We start from the raw sequence: 20,845 nt of genomic DNA, 5'->3' as shown, positions 1-20,845 counted from the left end.
TCCCTCCTCCCACACACGGTGTTCTCATAGCATCACCTGCATTATAGATGCATTTTTCCTTCATGTTGGTGTTGAATGATGCAAACACTAACTCCATCCTCCTGTGTCTCCCTCAGCCTTTTTTTTTTTCCTCCCCACTCGTCTCCCTTTTTAATAACTTTGATATAACTTGTTTTCCTTTATTCCAAATGATTCCCATTGAACTGTAAAGATGTTTTGTTTACATGCATCTTCATGAGAAAGCCTTAAAAACAATGATTCATGTCTGCTTTTTGTTCCTCTCTTCGGTTTTTCTCAGTATAATGGAGGAGACATGAATTTTCGTCACCCTTTTAGAATTGTGTGATGCATTTAAACAGACATATAAAGTTATTAACGGCTAATTGTGCATGCTCACTCCTGCCTTATTTGTTTTTCCACACACTGAATCCGACTTCCTTTTCTCCATCCTTTTTAAACCGCATTTTGTGCTAAATTTGATGGAAAGGTTTTGATCCAAACGTTTGTACAGCTCAGCTTTTCACTGTAGAGTTTATGCTTTAAAACCAATCAAATCCAGGACTAACCCAGCACTCATGCATCACCCTGAAGCAGCTAAACGACTCGATGTGTTTGACTGGATGCATCCTCAGATCGTTGCTCGTTTGGAGCCTGAATTGACACATAAACACATTTCCACACGTTTTGTCAGCACAAACACACGTTGCAGCACGTAGCTGTGACCTTGAAGGGAAATAATACATGCTTTGCATTTGGGTTTTTTTTACAAAAAGTGCGCCTGTGTGCTGTAAACGAGGTGCCCCCAAATGAAAAACAAAAAACCCAGCAACCAGTCGCCCTCTGAGGTCACCAGAGTAGTAGTGTGGTTACTTTAGAGAACAAACAGCTTAGTAAAGAACAAACAGAACGTCTGAGGAGGAAGTTACACAACGGCCGGGTTATAAACCCCATACGCCAGGCTTCGAACTTCTCTGAGTACGGCTCAATCTCGTCGCCTGAAAAAAATGGCAAACCTGTAAAGACCAGCGACGTATTCAGTTCACAGAGCTGCTACAAAGCCAAAGAAAAAAAAAATCTGTTCTGTAAAACGAGGCCTTCTGGGTAAGCTCTTTGCCCAAATGTAGGACATGAAGAAGGATACGTCGCCCGCTTAACAATGCAAAGCACGTAGTTTGATGCTAAAAACAATAAATTCCTTTTTAAAAGCATTTTAGCAATGAGGAAAGGCCCTGAAATGATGCTAAATAGATACAATTGAAGCGAACTGACAGGTGCAGAAGATGCTGAGCCCGGTTCAGACCGAGGTCCGTGTTCTCAGCCTTAAATGTGGAGAAGAGCCTGAGGCTTCCCAACGTGGGCCCGGTCCAAGGAGGCGAGCGCTTAGAGCGAGCGGCCCGCTTAAAGTCCACAAAGAAGTCAAGTTTGCTAAGACGGAGCTGTAACCACCGTGAGAGCAACCCCAATATATTCCGATTTCTAAGATCAGGGTGCTTGTGCAAGTCTTGAAAGTCTTAATAAGTATGGAATTTTGAAACACTGTTTTCCAGACCTTGAAAAGTCTTGAATTTTGTGTGAAAGTCTTAATAAAGTATGGGAAAAAAATGCATGGTAGAATTTTACAGCATGCTCAAAGGCATTGTGAAATGAGAAATAGGAAGGTAGGCTATAAAACTATAATTTTACTAACTGGTCACGTATTGTATTAGCCTAATGGAATCAAACACTTGTTTGACGTGAAATTCATGTACTTGTGATTTTCATGTTTTGAAACGTTTTCATCAGTAAAAGCATAATTTACTGTGAATAATGCATTTGTTCATTGAATACTAGCCTATAAAAATTAACATTTCTAATAAACGCAGTTTGTACAATCTCAACCAATGAAGGAGGCAGTAGGCACACAAGTATACAAGTACATAAAGTTAAGGTCTTGATGGAAAAAAATATCAGTTTTAAAAAAGTCTGGAATTTTAATTTGGAAAAAGAGCAAGCACCCTGAAGAAATGTCGAGCCATGTATCATTTTCTTTCTGCTGCTGTAAAATCCCAGTAAAACACATTGAAGTTTGCAGGTTCAATGCTACGTCTTTTTTTTCTTCTGTGCCATTTAACACTGGGCAGGTGTGTGTTAGACAATCCATGAATCAGATCCCAGCTCTGTTTTCCTAAGTGCCCCCCCCCCCCCACAGCGTGACTCTATGAAGTGACTTTCCTCTGATGTGTCTATTGATGCCATGTACCGCTGTTTCTCTGGTTTTGCTGCATGTGTGGGCGATGCAGCAGGTACTTGGGGGTTAAATCGTTTTGTCTGTTTTTCTGTGTTGTGACTCCTACGTTTGTGCTGTTGTGTGGCTTTTTTATCTTTATTTATTTTTTATTTTTTAATTTTTGCTTGTTTGTAGACGTGTAGCAACCTTGGTGTGTGCGAGTAGCTGTTTGTGTCGTTGGCCGTCCTCGTGTTCGTGTCGTGCTGAACGCTTGAAGGGATTGCTTGGCGTCTTGGTGGATGTTTGTGTGTTTTATTTCCAGTCAGGTGTGGCTTTTTTTTTAAACGTGTGTATGCGCGTGTGCTCAGGGGCAGTGTCGCAGGTTTTGGACAGTCTAGAGGAGATTCACGCGCTGACGGACTGCAGTGAGAAGGACATGGACTTCCTGCACAGCGTCTTCCAGGATCAGCACCTGCACACCCTGTTAGATGTGAGTTAGAGCTTCCTCTCTGTAATTTCCTGTTTATATTGTATGCCTTTTAGTGTCATTATCACCTAATCCCATGTTAATGTGTTTTTTTTTTTTGTTTTTGTTTTTTGCAGCTTTATGACAAAATCAACACCAGGTCTTCCCCTCAGATTAGAAATCCTCCAAGCGACGGTGTGCAGAGAGCCAAAGAGGTGAGGTCGATTCTCACACTGAATTTAAAATGTTGCATCCACCCAGTTTATTGTGCGTTTATCTAAAGGCGTCAGGAAGAATAAGACAATGTAAAATGCTCATGTTTTATTTGGCCAGACATTCACTGCAGGGAAATTAGCTGACTTTGTGGCAGCAGTCTTTTCTGTGCAGCGTTCTGACCCAGTCTGGAAAAGTCTGCCAAGCTGTGCAACTTGATTTAGAGTTTATTCATATTTATTTAGCCACACCTGAATAAAGAGAATAGAATTATTTAGTGGTTTGTATCTCAAGCCGCTTATCCTTGAAGCTTTGAAATGTGTCTTTTCTCCTGATTCTTTCCATCTCTTATTCTATTTTCTTCTATTCCTTCATTTCTTAATTCCTTCATTAATTCCTTCATTCATTCATTCATTTCCTGATTCCTCCCTTCATTTATTCCTTCCTCAATTCATCCCTTTATTCATTAATTCCTTCCCTCATTCTTTCCTTCATCCCTTTCTTTCCTTGCTTAATTTTTCCTTCATTTCTTCCTTCCTTCCTTGATTTATTCTCTTATTCATTCATTTATTTGTTCCTTCCTTCCTGTATTTCCTCCTTCCTACATTTATTTGCTCCTTCATTCATTCCTTCCATTCATTTCTTTATTCCTTCCTTCCTTCCTATTCATTCTTTCCTTAATTTATTCCTTCCTTCATTTATTTATTCCTTCCTTCATTTATTCACTCCTTCATTCATTTATTTCTTCCTTCCTTTATTTATTTCTTCCTTCCTTTATTCCCTCCCTCCTTCCTTCAGTTATTACCTCCTTTATTCATTCATTTATTCTTCCCTTCCTTTATTCCCTCCTTCCTTCATTTATTTGCTCCTTCATTCATTCCTTCCATTCATTTCTTTATTCCTTCTTTCCTTCCTATTCATTCTTTCCTTAATTTATTCCTTCATTTATTCACTCCTTCATTTATTTCTTCCTTCCTTCATTTATTCACTCCTTCATTCATTTATTTCTTCCTTCCTTTATTCCCTCCTTCCTTCATTTATTCCCTCCTTTATTAATTCCTTCCTTCCTTCCTTCCTTAAGCATTTGGTTTAGGATCAATTAGCTAAAAGGTATTCAAACAATTATTAATGGGAGCGTATACATTAATTTCACCCAGTTTGTAGAACTTTGTGATGATTAGAGCAAATCAAAGATGCATTCAAACCTTGATTTATTTATTTTTTTAAATTGTAGAAGTTGTAAGGTGAAAGGCTGCTACTACGTTGATTTCTGACCAGAGCTGTATAACCAATCCTGATTGGGTGGATCAGCTGGAAGGAGGCGGTGTATCTGTCAGATGTTAACGAGCAGACCTGAGACCAGTTTGTTCCTCTGTGCAGGTTCTGGAAACCATCGCCTGCTACCCAGAGAACATGGAGGCCAAGGAGCTCAGGAGGATCCTCACACAGCCACACTTCATGGTGGGATCATCTGACAAAACCTACTCTCCTAATTCCCAGAGATGTGTGTGTGTGTGTGTTGCCTGTGGGTGTGGGGGCTTAGTGGTGTGTGTTACCGCGACCCAGTGGGTCAGAGCCAGGGCTCCTTTGACAATCCACAGAACGCCCTTAGCCAACAAAGCTGCTTAGCGAAGCCCCGATGAGAGGCAGACGCATGCAGAGGAAACGCTACTCAGACCGAATCATTAGGAGCAGAAGCGCGGCTGTAAACCGCCACACGGTCTGGACCTCTTTTTGAAGCTTTGCCATCAGAACCATCGTGATCATAGGTTGAGTCCCAAGGAGCGTAGCTGAGCTGAAACGGACTCGGTTGAGGCTGAAATCTCAGTCGGGAGGAATCAAGGTATTAACATGATGTTTGCAGCCAGTGGCTTGTTTTTTTTTCTTCAGCCGTCGTGTAGATGCGTGGTTTTATTCTGCTGTTGGTCTGCGCCGCCGCTAACAGCGGGCTAACGTCGGCGTCGCCCTGCTGTGGCGATATCATACGGCGGCGTCTCCCCGCGCCGATTCAGTGGCCGACACCAAAAACTGTCACGCCTCAGATCTGGTTCAATCCAATTAGGCCGTTGTGCTCTCTGACCTGGACCGGCTCGGGTTTTCATCCTGACAGACGTTTTACTCTGCTGCTAGCCCAGCGTGCAGAGGAAGCCTGCAGGGACACGTGGGCGAGCAACAGTCCCCGGCTAATGTTCAGGGTTATGATTTCACATCTGAGGCAGCGGTGGAGGCATTTATTGCCTTTGCAACCAGTTGTTTACCTGGATATATATAAAGGCTATAATAAAACTAGGTGCAGTCCTAAATACATTTGAAATTGGGAATGTTTTTCAGTATTTTCTAACCAACTCTTTTCTGAAACAGAATTTTGGGTTTTCATCAGCTTTAAGCCATAGTCATTAAACTAGATTAATGATCTATAGCACACGTGTCAAACTCAAGGCCCCAGGACCGAATCCGGCCCGTCAAGACAATCTGTCCGGCCCTCAAGAGCCGTCATGTCATAAAGTAGAGGCATATATCCTTTTAAAGTGTATAAAGTGGCAAAAACTGTGCCTCCTGTAATTCATTTTTAACTGTGTAGTAACAGCATCCGGCCACTAGATGTCAGATTTCCCACAACACATTAAAACAACCCAGAAATGTCCCAAAAAAGAAAAAGTGATGCAGAATGATGAGCTTAAAGTGTAACTTTTTGCATATAAACTGTATAAACTGGGTCTAAGGTGCTACTTTTATGTTGCTGTGCTTTTAAAAAATATTTCTATGTGAACTGGAATGAAAGTCTTAAATCAAAAGTATCATCTATACACGTGCAACCAACCCTTTTCATGACTTCATGATGCCAAAATGGCCCAATATAGACATGAGTTTGACACCCCTGATCTGTATTATATGAAATAAATCAACTTTTGGTAGCTATTCTAATTTATTGATGCTCCTGCATAAAGAGCCTGGGAGGTTGACCCTTAGCAGAACAGCATGGGTACAAAGCACAGCAAAGATTCAGTCGATGGAGAAATTGGTGAAATTAGCACCAACGCTTTTAAAAAAAAAAAGCTTCTCCCATAAATTAATATAAAAATATTACTTAGAACAAGGACTTCAGTGCACCGCGGATTGTTGCATTATTATTGAAGCTGGCTGTTTTCACTGCAACATCATCTAAGCTTGTTGAACCTAAATCAGAGGCTGTAACAAAAACAAAAATCAACAATACAAGGGGAAAAAAAAGCAAGATTAGTAATTATTTAAGTGATTTTCTTCTGTTATTAATGCCTGTTGAGTATATTTTCTTAGCATGAGACACAAACCTGCAGTGAAGGCTGTTTTCAGTCTTGCATGGGGCATCAGTAGTGGTCAAGTGGAGCCAGGGAAGCTGTGTTTGTCACCGACATGATTTCTGAGCATTAGGTGCCGCTAGAGACGTCATCAACACCATGCCGCCATGTTAGTTCCTGTGTTGGCATGTTTACACAGAAATACTTTCCATGTCAACTTGACCTCTGGTAACAGGCCTGATGTTCTGCTTTTTGATGCACCAGCATGCACTGCACACATGGCTCTTGATATGTGGGCCTTATCTTCCGTCTCCGTACGTCCAGGCTCTACTGCAGACCCACGATGTGGTGGCCCACGAGGTTTACAGCGACGAGGCCCTGAGGGTCACACCGCCACCGACTTCACCTTATTTGAACGGAGACTCCCCAGACAGCACCAACGGGGACATGGACCTGGAGAACGTGACCAGGGTGCGGCTGGTCCAGTTCCAGAAAAACACAGACGAGCCAATGGTGCGTAAGACGAGCGCACACCTTGGGCACTTCCTCCGTATGAGCTGCTGTCACACATCTGTCCCATTCCCCCCTATAGGGCATTACTCTCAAAATGAACGACCTCAACCACTGTATTGTGGCCCGAATCATGCACGGGGGAATGATCCACCGACAAGGTACGTTCAAATGTGATGCACAGTGTGCATAGGACATGGGTTTACTGCAGTTGCTAAAAATCCAGCTCTGCTCCTTTAACACTTTTTTAGCTGTCGCTTGGTGGTGCATTCATGTTTCTGCACCAGAGGCCTGATTCTTGCTCTGCTTTTATTAACCGTCTCTCTCTCTCTCTCCACCTCAGGGACGCTGCACGTCGGAGACGAGATCCGAGAGATCAACGGCATCAGTGTAGCTAATCAGACGGTAGAGCAGCTTCAGAAGATGCTGGTGCGTCACACCAAATTAAAAATGCTGCTTTTTTTTTTTTTTTTTTTTTTTTTTTCAGCATGGATTACAGAGGGACCCAGTGAGATTTGATAGCTCTATATAAAATAATAAAACTGAAACTTAGCAGGTTCATAGATGGACCTTTTTAAGGAAATTAGTAATGCCTCTATTTTCAGGCCGATATACAATATTCATCTCCATACGTTTTTTTCATAAACTAAATTATAAAAAGGCGTTTCTGAATCAAAGCTCCATCCCAAATGTCTCACAGGTGCATTTTTTAACAAACAGCTGTAGATAAATATGAGAAATGGCTGAAAAATAGTCTACTGGAATACATGAAAGTATAATTATAATGTAACATAGACCATCTCTATATAAATGATATATTCTCATCTCTTTATAAAATAATCTCAATATTTTTAAACTCAATATATCGCCCAGCCGTAGTCACCGGGTACTTTTAGGGTACATAAGAGGTTGAGCTTCTTGAGCTTAGCGTGGATAGAGCCTCCATTTTACTGATGTGAAGGTACCAGATTAGTCATGTGGCCAACACTTATATTACCATATATTTCTTTATTTAGGTAGATACAATATAATAATGTCAATATAAACAAAATAAAAGCCCCAGAAAGGTGGCCACAACAGATGCCTGAACAAACTTATGACAATTATTTTTCCATGTTTATAAAAATCCTCTAAAATAGCATTTTAGAGACATTTGCTTTAAAAAGACATAAAACCCCAAATGTCAGTCAGTGAAAAATGCTGTAATCATAGCCAGAAATGTCATATCACCTTTTATAGAATAAAGTTATATTGCGATGTGTATTGATATTGAACTTTTGTCCACCTAAGTGCCCAAAAAGTACCTTGTCTGGTATATTTGTGCTACCTAGAGGCTGATGCGTGGACTATTTTAGCTGAACGCGGTTTGTTTCAGTGACGTCTGTCTGATTCTGTGCCGTCATCTTTCCTCCTCAGAGGGAAATGAGAGGCAGCATCACTTTTAAGATTGTACCCAGTTACCGCTCCCAGTCCATGTCATGTGAGGTACGGCGTCGCCACCACGGCTAATGAAAGCTTCTCTTTATGTCCGACGGGGGAAATAACCTGTTCTCTTTTTTTTTATTTTTTTTTTTATTGACTGTTGCAGAAAGAGTCGCCAGATTTGTCCTGCCAGTCGCCTGCAAATGGCCACGCTAGCGTCACCAGCTCCATCCTGGTATGCATCTCACTCATTTTTACCTCTCTCTTCGACAGAACAACCTCACGCCTTAAAACCAAAGTTTTATTTTGGAAAGTTAGAGCACAATAAATGTAATATCTGAATATCTCCCCCCCCTCAGGACCTGCCTTCGACGATTCAGCCCAAAGGCCGCCAGGTGAAAGTCTCCGCTTTACCACAGCTGCACTCTGATCTGTCTCTTCCTCCTTTTTTGCCTTTCAAACCACAACAATCATCCCGAATCTAACACGCAGCCGCGACACATCTGTAAAAGCACTTCTTCGTCCGGTCGCTTTAATTTGCACCAAATATCGCTCTCCAAAAAAAATGCTGGCTGATTCTTCCACAGTTGTTGAAGTTCCACACAAAAGGCGGGCTTCTTTTACCGTATAGCAACATCACACACACACAGAAGTATAAAATGCAGTACGGATATTTTCAGCGTCCTGTTATGGGTCCCCCCCCCATCACACGTCTTTTGTTTTATGAGCTCCAGGTTTGTTCCACTGCATGATACGTGTGTGTGTGTGATGCTCTCAACCCCTTAGATCTCCAGACCTGCCTTCAAGGACAAATTGTCCATCAAGGTAAGAAGTAAACCAAGCGGACCCCCCCCCCCCCCCCCCTTCCCTCTCTATTTTGTAGAAGTAGATCCCAGCTCCTGCCATTTCACACTGCACAGTTTGGTACCTCATCACAGTGTTGTTCTGATCCCGTGCTGCTTTCCAAACCTTCACATTATAGCGGCCATGAAAGGCTAAAAATAAATAAATCGGTGCACACGCCGTCAACGCAAATGGATACTTCTGCAGGCAGAGAAGCAGAAAGGCTCTTCGTACAATCATTTTTTTGTCCTGCTGTGCACTTTCTTTCCTGCTTCGGCTTCTATAAACTCGAGTTTCCAGAATCCTGCTTAACAATTTTGCAATCAGTCTTTTTTTTGTTCCGCGAGCAGCTTTGGCCGATGCTCTTCTCTCATGGCTCCAGGACTGCTCAGGAGGTAAAAACAAAAAACAAACAAAAACCCACTCCGGTCTCTGTGCTGCACCCACAGATTTATGTACGCGCTCAGTTTGAGTATGACCCGGCGAAAGACGACCTCATCCCGTGCAAGGAGGCGGGGATTCGTTTCCGTGTCGGCGACATCATCCAGATCATCTCCAAGGACGACCACAACTGGTGGCAGGGGAAGCTGGAGAACACCAAGAACGGCACGGCGGGCCTCATCCCCTCCCCGGAGCTGCAGGAGTGGTGAGGAAACAAATAAAACGATAACTTTATAGAAATGTATATATATTAAAAAAAAAGGCTATACAAAGCCGTCAACATAATTTAACGTTAAAGATTAATGCATAAGTTAGTTTGCTGGTATGATTTTATGTATTTTTCATGATAAGAAGGTGGGGCTGGCCGATAAATCGATTTAATCGATTAATTCGAATTTACAATTCTTTAAGATTTCATTTTTGGAAAATCTGGATTTTATTTTGCCAATACACTCATTGGGTTTCCATGAAGAGAACAGGATGTGATGCTGAATATGTTTAGGCAAATATATTGTCAAAATATTGTTAAGTGGAAACTTTTTTTTACCATAATACGAGGTACTTCATTCACTTATTTACTTTTTTTTTAAACTTAGTTTGAAGTTCACAAGTGCAGTGAAGCCTGTTCTTAGCTCAATGTGCAATACCACTAGCAGCAAATGTTTTGTTATATTTTCATTGTTTATAATGGCACGGCTGCCATCTTGTTTTACAAGCGTGTTTCACAGCTTGTTTTTAGCTGCACTTTGAATTCAGGTCAACTCCCTGACGAAATGCTTGACATAAAAAGCAAGGTTTTAAAATAATTTCTTTAATTTCTTTTTATGAAACAAAAAGGAGGAAAAAAATCGATTAATCAGATTTGGTATGATAAAATCGGAGATTTATTTTTTAATCCATATCGCCCAGCCCTATAAGAAGGTTCCTTTTGCATAATGTTTGTTTTACTGCATTAAAACACAATAAAACAGTTTTGGAAAAGTGTTTATACCCCTTGAACTTTTATTTTTTACATACAACAGCCAATTACAGCTGGAAGTCTTTCAGGGTATTTCTCTACAAGCTTTGCTCAGTTAGAGATTTAATTTCTGAGTTACCTCCTCACTGCTTCTCTAATTCATTTAAGTTTGCAGTTCTACCCATTTACTCTTTCCTCTATTAGATGGAGAGCTGTACCTATCAGATGTCTGCTGAAGGCCAGTGTTTTCGGACTATAAGGCGGCATTAAAATCCTAAAATCGTCTCAAAAATTGACAGCGCGCCTTTATAGTCTGAAAAACACACGTTTCCCCAACACTTGTCTGTCTAATCAGAGACATTTCCCACTCATGTTAGCTGGGTGTTGAAGGCCTTTGGTTGGGTCCGTTCAGTCATATAAACCCGACTCATGCTTTGGTGTTTTCAGGCGCGTGGCATGTATAGCAATGGAGAAGACCAAGCAGGAGCAGCAGGCCAGCTGTACCTGGTTTGGCAAGAAGAAGAAGCAGTACAAAGACAAATACCTGGCCAAGCACAACGCAGGTAAACTGAACAAGTAAAATATTTTAACCTGCTTAGTATAAACCGAGTATGGAGAAATACCTAGGAATCGAGGAATCCAACCAAAATTAATTCCTAATTGTCAGATTTCAAGAAGTAGGAAGGAAACATGGCAGCCACCTTTAAAAATATTCCAAAAAAGTAAAAAACAAGAGCAACTGGACTTGTTTTCCATAGTTGAAGACGTTTCTCTTCCTCTCCAGGAAGCTACTAAGGGGTGGACCTGTTTCGCTCGAATTTGCATGTTGTCTAAGCCATTACAAGGCCTTTGTTAGGCAGCAGTATAAAGCTTGGTACTGCACATTACTCCAGACTTTTTGAATTGAGAAAGCTTCCTCAACTATGGAAAACAAGTCCAGTTAATTTGTTTTTTACTTTTTTTTGGAATGACCATGACCTGGATGACTGAGAATCTTGACCAGCACTTTCAAAATATCATTTTAAATAAAAAAGGTGACATAATGGTTACTCTGAGATTGAAAGATAAAGCTGAAAAGGTGTAGAGACAGAAGCTCGCTGCTCATGTAGAGTTGTATCCAAAGACATTTATGGAAAGTTGAGTGGAAGGAAAAAAATATTTGTCCTCCCCAGAAAGGTTGCCACTGTCCGCTATTCCTTTCTGTCCCGACATGGTTAAAAACATTTCTAAAATCTATTACTTCATGGTCCAATATTTAGGAAGTGTAACCACTACATCTGGACATGGTTCTGTCTGTAGTAAAGAGACGGCGGTCCTGCTGAATCAGTAGCTAAGTGAGGTTTTAGAACCAGGTCGGGACTTAAAGCACAGAAACATGCTAGGATTTGCACTACAGATCATCATTAGTGCCAGTTTCTTGTTTCTTGGATGGATCAGTGACATGTAGGTGGACCGATCACATTGCTGCGCCTGTGTAGGACCTGATCCAGAACCTGTTCTAACCGCATGTCTGTGTTTTCCCTCGTAACCACCTGCTCTATGCTGCCAGGTTTATCACTGACTGTTAGTTTGTGGTTATTGTGTTGTTTTTTTTGGTTGAACTTTTCTTCTTTTTTATTAACCCTTCCGCTCCCGCCCTCTGTCCATATTTCATGCCGTCTCTTACCCAATGACATGGCTGCGTGCGTGTAAGTAAAGCTCTGTGTTATTCTTCCTTCTCTTTGCTCGTACTTTGCCCTTTCTCCTGATGTTTCCTTGACTTTGGAATGAGGACTGCTCTGATGTGATTTGTTAAAAGCAATGTGATTCAGATTGAGCCGTTTCTCAATCTGACCAAGGCTTAGTTGCAAATGCGATACTTTTTTCAAAGGCTTTAATTGGGGCTTTGTTGTTTTTGATATAACCAGTGGGTTAGATTATTAAACTATTTCCACTAGAGAGTGATGGAGCTTGATCAGCCCTGAAAGCACATAAATTGCACTCTTTGGTTTGGACACTCTCTGCTGACTGAAGAAGTCTCACAGATAGTTATTTAAATGTCTAGATAATCGGTTTTAACAAATGTTGTATGAAGTTACCAAGAACAATCCTCTAACTTCTCTTCCTCTGTTCTTCAGTGTTTGATCAACTAGACCTGGTGACGTACGAGGAGGTCGTCAAGCTGCCGTCATTCAAGAGGAAAACACTTGTTTTGCTTGGTTAGTTGCTTCTGTGAGACACTTTACTGCGAGCTGTGACATTCGTGGTAGTTTTAAACCAGTCGAAACCAAAACACAGATCAGATTGTGTTAAACAGGAGAACCTGGGGAATGGGATTATCTAAAAGGTACCAGTGTACATATAGAGGTAAATAGTTAATTGCTAACTTTGGAGAAGTCTTTTTCTGGACTTTGCTACATTAACAGACACCTACAGGGTTGGGCATTGCGGTATATGCGATATATAGAATAGAATTCAAATTTATTGTCATTGCACTGTCACAAGTACAAAGCAACGAAATGTGGTTTGCATCTATCCAGAAGTGCTATACAGGATATAAATATTATTTATAAGTATGTATAAGTAAAAAATAATAGTAGGTGACTGTAAAATGTTGTGTATAAATATAAATATGGGAGCTATATGCACAGATTATACAGAATATACAGGAATGTTAGGAAAAGGAATTATATATGCATTAGCGGGTTTATAATAAAGGATAAATAATGGCAGATAAGATTTAGAAACGATTGGCCTATGGCAGTGTGTTGGTCGGCTGCGTCTTCACACCTGCCTAAACATGGATGCAAGCACAGAGACAGCTGAGCTGGAAAAAAAATGTGAAGTGTCAGCAGTTTGGATTTGATTTGGGTTTAATAGATCGGACGTTGAGCAAAAACAGTGCTTTTTAACATATGACAAGTGACGTTGACTGCAAACACGGGTAATACGAGCAATTCGCTTTGCCTTTTTGAAGATGGAGCACATGCTCAAGTGAGCCGAGTGCCAGAGGCGGCGCTCGGCTCAAACACTTGCGTGGTTAAGCAACACAGGATGAACCAAAACTCTTTTCATAGCTGCCCAATAGCACGGCTTATGACCGAAAGAGCACGCGATGGAGTGACACAACGTACTTGTGCAAAGATATGGTCCCTTTCCATATAGTGGAGCACAGCGGGTATGATTATGGTACAGGACTATTTCTTTTGTACCTCCTTTTAGTGATATTTATAGACAAATTATAATAATATGCAGCATAAAGGGCTCAATTTCGTTATGATTACTGTTTTTTGTAAAAATAAATGTTCTAAAAATTACATTATCTTTTTTAATGAACGTTTTCAACCTTAAATTTATACTGTGACATATACCGCTACTATGAAGGGATTTGATTTATACTGCAAAATGAATTTTAGGTCATACCGAGGTTAAGGTTGGCCATACCTACTGCAGGCCAACCTCAATGGTCACTGAAAAGTTAATTTATTTCATTCAATTCAAAAAGTGAAACTTCTATAGATTAAATTTACATCAGTTATATTTGATGATGGCTTACAGCTTAGGAAAACTCCCCGTTTAGTATACAAGAACATTAAAATGCAACATAGGACCTCTTCAATTAATTTTTTATGTTTTAGTTTGTCTATGTACTACAGTAGGTCTGGGCTCCTTTTGCATAAATGACTGCATCAGTGTGATGTGGAGGCGGTCTGCCTGTGGTTCTGCTGAAGTGGTGTGGAAGCCCAGGTTGGTTAGTGTCTAATTTTCCTGTTGAAAAGACCTCATAGATTTTCTGTGGGGGTTTAGGTGAGTCTAGTTTGCTGGCCAGGACTTGGCGCCCTGTTTCTGGTCAGCCCACATAACAAGTGGTTTACCACGTGTGTGTATCCAGACCCTTGAAGACAAAGTCTTTCCACCTCTAAAGGCTGAGGTTATCCACTTTCACTGTTTTAGGTTACATTTTACTGTTCTGAGGACTGTCCATTTGCTGTTAGCCCTAATCTATTATTAGCACTATTGAAAAGTCACCAATAAATGGAACAAGCGTCGCCTTTCAGATGACTAGAAGTATTTTCTATGATGATGTAGTCCATTGGGAACGCACCTGTAAACTAATAGTGTGAACACGGATCACAGCCAATAAAGTGAGATTTTACATGGAAGCTACAGCCTGCTTCCACTGGCTAGTTCACACATTTAAAAAGTGAGCAAATTCAACCTTTGTTTCCCCCGTTAGATTATTCTTCATGTGACCTAAAACAATTAGCAGTGATTACATTAAATCATCTCACTCTGGGGTGTTTGTGTAAATAGCATTTTACTGCATAAACAGAATAGGCAGAATTCAAATGCAGCTAAAAAATGTTTGACTATCGTGTAGAAGTGCAATATTTCTAGCTAGTCACCTGAGACAGTGAAACTCATCTGTTGTTATATAGAGTCATTACACAGTGTGATTTAATCCAACCCTTTGTTTCTTGTCGCTACAGATAATGAAAACCAAAATACAGCTTTTCAGAAAATTAAATGCTATGGAAAAGGTCATTATTAGAAACTAATTTCAAACCCTAGTCCACTGATTAACTCAAAACACCTGCAAAGGTTTCCTGAGCCTTTAAACAGTCTGAGTCAGGCTCAGTAGGCGACACAATCATGAGGAGAACTGCTGACAGTCATCAGCAAAGAGGGGAAGCCACAAAAGGTAATTGCTGAAGAAGTGCTTTATCCAAGCGTAGTCACATAAAATTCAGTGGAAGGAAGAAGTGTGCACCAGCAACAGGGAGAACAACTTCACAAGGAGTGAATTGAGGCTGGAGTCGGTGCATCAAGAGCCACCACACAGAGGAATGCCAGATATGGCGGGCTTTAAATGTCGCATTCATTGTGTCAGGCCACTCTGGACCACTGAACATTATTCAGTTCTTTTTTTTCCTTAGCTTAGCGACTTCTAACACTGTCTCTGGATCAAAGTCCTGTTTTCAGATGAAGGTAAATTTTCCAGCAGGACTTGGCACCTGACCATGGTGGCCCTGCTCTTGATATGCCAGCAAACTCCCCTGACTCGAACACCATAGAAAATCTCTGGGCTGTTGTCAAGAGGCACCAGACCCGACAAGGCAGATGAGCTGAAGGCAGCCATCAAAGAAACCTGGGTTTTAATTACTTGTGCAGGCCCATAGGCTGATGGCCTCTAGACCACGGTGCATTGATGCAGTAATTCATGCAAGAGGAGCCCAACCAAGTACTGAGTGCCTAGAAATGGACCTGGTTTTCAGAAGGCTGACATTTGTGCCTAAAACATCCTTTTCTGATTGGTCTAATGTTATATTCTAATTTTCTGAGCCACTGAATTTTGTTTTCTTCATCTGTAAGCCATAACCGTCAAAATTGCAAGAAATAAAAGCTTGAAATATTTTACTCTGTGCAATCATTTTCCATAAAATAGATTTCATTTTCTAAAAATGACTGGCAAAAAATATTGTACTTTTACGCAATATTCAAATATTTTGCGACATCAACATGTGCATCATGGATTAACGCTGAATGAATAAATAAATGCTAAAAAGGCTTGCCATACTCCCGCTAGTTGCCATAAAAAGTTCACTTTTGCCAACTTTGTAACTTCTACTTCAATAATTACATTTTAACATGTTTAGCAAATTCAATTAATCCTCTAATATCCTGTTTTCACATTCAGGTGCTCATGGAGTGGGAAGGCGGCACATCAAGAACACTCTCATTGCCAAACACCCGGACCGCTTCGCCTATCCCATTCCTCGTAAGTGCTGACAGAACACGTGTTTCCAGAGAAAAAACCCTCAGTTTGGAGCCGGTGTAGGTACCAGATCGACTCGGGGCCCTGCGCCTTCTGATGACGTCACTATACATGATTGGTTTAACGTTTGCACAATTACGCAAAACATTGTGATTGGTCTGGACAACTTACTAAAGTAATTATAGCGGGGTGTAGGTTTTATTCGAGAGCGGGATTGCGGTTTGGAAACGGACAATTTTACGAAGAAATTCTCCATGGTCCTTGCGCCTCTCGATGCCACAATATGGCAACGCCACTCAAACAAACTACAATGAGCCCGCGGTCTGCATTTGTAATGTATCAATTTTATTTAGCTAATTTAGCTGTTTCTTTTTTCTTAAAAGCTTAAGGCTTAAAGATGAACATAGAAAATTTTGAAATCTTAGCAATTCAAAATAATCAACCCACTTTAATTGATAAAAAATTAGTTAAAATATTTAGGTATAATGATTGACAAGGACCACAATAAAAATGAGAGAACAAATATTCAAGCCATTTTACAAAAAAAAAAAAATCAACAAATATTTAACAGTTAATTTTTGGAAGAATGTTGTTACAATTTCATCTGGAATAATAAAAAAGTGATCAGAAAAAACTACATAGTAATATCAGTAGAAAAAGGAGGAATAAACGTTATTGATTTTAAAGTGATTAATGCTGTGATAAAATTTAAATGGCTGCAGAGTTTTATTAAAATGAAAAGAGTTTAAAAACAAAAGTTGTGAAGGGAAACTAAACCATAAATTGGAGGAAGAAAATTTCTCTTAAGATGTAACTTTGATCCTGCAAAATTACAGATTAAATTGTCAGACTACCACAGAAGCATTCCAAAATGATGTTAAAAGTTTTCATGCCTCGATTAAGTTACTGGGAAAATAACCATAAATTAACAAAATAAAATTGATTTGTAACAAATGGAGGCGTAATGTAGTTTGTTTGAGTGGAGTTGCCATATATTTGACGCCATCGGGATGCGCAGGCCCCTCGAGCCGATCTGGTATCAACACCATCACATCTGCATCACAAATACACAGAGCAGCCGTTCTATGCTCTGCTCTGTTAACAGAGAGACTAGAGCGGCTGCTTCCTTTCTGTGAGCTCCAAACTGTGGCTAATGCACGCCTGTTTGTCTCTCCGTCCAGACACCACCCGGCCTCCCAAGAAGGACGAGGAGAACGGAAAGAACTACTACTTTGTGTCTCACGACCAGATGATGCAAGACATCAGCAACAATGATTACCTGGAATACGGCAGCCACGAGGACGCCATGTATGGAACCAGGCTGGAGACCATCAGGCAAATCCATGCTCAGGGCATGATCGCCATCCTGGACGTGGAGCCGCAGGTACCACAGAGAGGCTGTTCCTGTCAAAAATACGCTCAATTAAACACTTTGAAACTTCACAAAAAAATCAGCACGTCATTTCTTTGATACTTGACTGTCGTTATCCTTTGATATGTTAAACTCTGGGTTGTATTCAAAGGTTTTAAGATCAGATACAAATGACCTGACTAAATATTCACATGACAAAACAGCTCTACTTAGTTGACTTCACTCTGATTGGCTACAACCATATGTGGAAAACCGGTCAAGTTTTTCTGGCTGTTGGAAGTGTTAATGTCGCAGGATGGCCAAGCTGACCAAAGGCTTTAACCTGGGGCGGCGGTTTTTCTTGATGGTGCGCTCTGATTGGAGAATATGAACCAAGTAGAAAGACGACCCGTTTTCTGATCTGACCGTTTTAGAGCAAAGTAATAAAGCTGAGCGCCCCTCAGCAGGTCCTTTTGGTATTCAATTTAGACCTTAACACGACTTCATCAGCGCACAACACACCATATTACACCCCAAAACCCCAGAAAAAGGAAATCTGTCGTAGTGGCCCCTTTAAATCACAGATTCACAGTGATTAGCTGTACTTTATGGTTTAATTTAACAAGACACACTCCTACGTGAAAACTACCGCTGACCAAAGATGAACATAGATTGGGGGGGGGGGGGGATGAAGTTTGTACTTACTCCGCTTATATTTGTCTGGTATTAAAAACTGTTTGTTTTATCTAAAACGTTTGTGACATAAAAAGCTGTACTCTTGTTATATTTTAGTTAAGTTGTTTATGTTTCCATCCCTAGTTGCATTGCCTTAAACAAGTGAGCAATATTGATGTTGTGACCAAAAGTTTTCATTATTATAAGAAGCTCCATTAGCACCATTAGGGCCCCATGCCTTTTATAACATCAGCTACAGGGGCCCCTCCACATGCGTTATTGTGAAACATGTATATTTATAATATTATGGTACAGAGTGAATATTATCACCACTATGATTCTATGCAATAAGAAATACTCAAACAAAATAACCCAATTAACGTTTTTTTTTTTTTCCCCATCAGGCTCTAAAGATCCTGAGGACAGCAGAGTTTGCTCCCTATGTCGTCTTCATCGCAGCTCCCATCATCACCCCAGGCATGACTGAGGTACCGTCTCTCTGGCCAGAACCGAGCCTGTTCGTTTTCTGATTCGCTCTACACGTTGCCTACAGCTACGCTCGCTTCTTAGTTTGAATTCAGAAGCATTTCAGCAAATATTGAGATTTGGAAACAGCGCTAGCGATCGTAAAGTGCAAATCCTCAAGAACCAGTCAAGCTGCCAGCTGAATTCTAGCGAGGGAAGCCAACGTTAAACCAGCTTTTGCTAATATATATATATATCTGTTTCACTGTAAATGCTTTATGCATGTTTATATTTTCTTTGGCATGCGTATTGTGATTTGCACCAAAGATCCCAAAGTGGTGCAGGAAGCTGCCTGTAAGTATGGATGTGAGTTTATCTGTTGGTCTCAGTAGTGACTACTCAGCCGTTTCCGTATTTGCCCAAATAGTCCCGTTAGTGACTTATCGTGTGATTTATTGTTTCCTGTGAAATCATCCAATCCCTGTCGTTGTGCCGTCGCCAGCGTTCCAGATTACAGATCTCTTCATTGAGATTTAGTTCTATTGAAAAAGCTGTCAAAGGTTCCCTTTTTTAAAACGAAGCGACTCCAAACAGAGATGATCAGAGCGGTCGCTGAACTGTTTCTGTCGCTCCCCCAGGACGACTCCCTCCAGCGGCTCCAGAAGGAGTCGGAGATGCTGCAGCGAACCTACGCTCACTACTTCGACCAGACCGTCATCAACAACGAGATCGACGACACCATCCGCCTGCTGGAGGAGGCCGTGGACCTGGTGTCCAGCACCGCCCAGTGGGTCCCCGTCTCCTGGGTCTACTGACAAACGTCCCCCCGTCGGCAGTCCAGCAGCGAGCCTGAACTCTGCCGCTTCCTCGACTCGCGTCTCTCATTAGTCTCGTTCCTGTAGATAAAACTGACGTTTCAAAACGGGGGAAAACGAAGAACAGTGACTGCACACTTCATCCTGCTCAATAGCCTAAAAGGCTCATTGACCTGTACCTGTACATAGGTGTATATAGAAATGATAAACTACATGATTATGGTTCTGTCCTCATAGACGAAGGTGGGGAGTGGTGGAGCGGTGTAGTAGATATTTTGTAATTTTCTTTTGTAATCGATGGACGGATGAAAGCGTTGGAAAGGCAATAGCAAAGCATGACCATAAACAGTCCTATGGGGTTGCCTGTGTGTGTGTGTGTGTTGGCGTGTGTGTGTGTGTGTGTGTGTGTTGGCCTTTTAAAGGCACTTCTTGTGGTACTGTGTTCTCTGACATCACCCCAGATCCCCTCGGCGCCTGTGACAAACAAGCCGATCTTTGAAGCACATCAGAAGCTGCTACTGTGGCGACAAGTCGACTCCCTGAGCTCTGGGTGCAGGTTTGATTGAAGGAAAAAGCACTGCAAACAGTTACTTTGCTGCCCCCCCCCCTCCTCCCTCACCATCTATTTATTTCACTGACCCTCTGTGCCTTTCAGCTTGTTGAAGGAGCACACTGCATCTCTCTGCCGCCGTTTCTTCATGCCTCCCCCTCGCAACCCGCCCGACGGTCTCTTGTTTACATCTCGGTTTGCACAAAATGGACAATGAAGAGAGAAAACCGTCCGTTATACCACCTTCGCTTTGATTTCGCCCGGCCCTCTCTCCCCCCCCCCCCCCCCCGCAACGCAATCATGAAGGGACTGAAAACGCCGTCGTTTAGGCACAATCAGCAGAGGAAAAAAAAGCACCAACGTTAACTTCTAACTAAACTGGGCTCCAAAACTAGAAGATGACCCAAAACCAAAAGGAGAAAACTGCCTTATCAGAGCCTGGAGGGGAGGGAGGGAGTGGGGAGGGACGTTCTTACCACCTATGCACACCCCTGGTTTCTGCCAGGCAGACTGCCACGATGACTTTCTTCTAGCCCAACAGCGAGCCATGCTAGTTACAACAAGGTCTAAGTGAAAGAGTAGAGCTTCAAACCCTAAAGCCACTGATTCAGAACTGTTACCTGTCGTCTTAAAAAAAAAAAAAAAGAAGAAAAAAAAAGAAAGTAATTAAAAGTATTCTTGTTTTTGGGGCAAGAAAACAATTTTGTGTGTAAATGTCTCAATGGTGCGTACGTCATTACGAGTGAATTTACCAAGAGCCAGTGTATATTAACCCAGAAAAAGAAGCTCAGTATGTGACAACTTTCTCACGCTTTACCAAAAGTGGCGCAGCTCTCTCCCACCTCCAGTCAGCTGAAGGCCTGAGAAAAATCTAAAGAGTTATTTTAAACTGTGGTG

General features: G+C 41.4%; 1 protein-coding gene across 13 annotated transcripts in view; it reads left to right on the top strand.

Annotated features, from left to right (window-relative positions):
- LOC105921523 (peripheral plasma membrane protein CASK) overlaps positions 1-20,606 on the top strand; it is a 51,551-nt gene extending 30,945 nt beyond the window's left edge. For 2 of the 13 annotated variants that reach the window (XM_036127870.1, XM_036127867.1), the window contains 18 exons: positions 2,575-2,696; positions 2,810-2,887; positions 4,266-4,346; positions 6,488-6,676; positions 6,756-6,834; positions 7,017-7,102; positions 8,090-8,158; positions 8,262-8,330; positions 8,455-8,490; positions 8,882-8,920; positions 9,388-9,584; positions 10,785-10,900; positions 12,455-12,535; positions 16,015-16,095; positions 17,274-17,476; positions 18,523-18,606; positions 18,911-18,937; positions 19,222-20,606. In XM_036127870.1, coding sequence (XP_035983763.1) covers positions 2,575-2,696; positions 2,810-2,887; positions 4,266-4,346; positions 6,488-6,676; positions 6,756-6,834; positions 7,017-7,102; positions 8,090-8,158; positions 8,262-8,330; positions 8,455-8,490; positions 8,882-8,920; positions 9,388-9,584; positions 10,785-10,900; positions 12,455-12,535; positions 16,015-16,095; positions 17,274-17,476; positions 18,523-18,606; positions 18,911-18,937; positions 19,222-19,398 — 1,814 coding nt within the window. In that variant the 3' untranslated portion in view covers positions 19,399-20,606. Of the gene's footprint in view, positions 1-2,571; positions 2,697-2,809; positions 2,888-4,265; positions 4,347-6,487; positions 6,677-6,755; positions 6,835-7,016; positions 7,103-8,089; positions 8,159-8,261; positions 8,331-8,454; positions 8,491-8,881; positions 8,921-9,387; positions 9,585-10,784; positions 10,901-12,454; positions 12,536-16,014; positions 16,096-17,273; positions 17,477-18,522; positions 18,607-18,910; positions 18,938-19,221 lie in introns of all 13 variants that reach the window. The other 11 variants (XM_036127869.1, XM_036127866.1, XM_021313434.2 and 8 more) reach the window with 9 other exon arrangements.
- The last annotated feature ends 239 nt before the right edge of the window (positions 20,607-20,845 follow it).

Source organism: Fundulus heteroclitus, chromosome 24, assembly GCF_011125445.2.
Source record: "Fundulus heteroclitus isolate FHET01 chromosome 24, MU-UCD_Fhet_4.1, whole genome shotgun sequence".
NCBI lineage: Eukaryota > Metazoa > Chordata > Actinopteri > Cyprinodontiformes > Fundulidae > Fundulus > Fundulus heteroclitus.
Note: the sequence above shows the minus strand (reverse complement) of the source record. Positions and strands in the feature narration are given on the sequence as shown.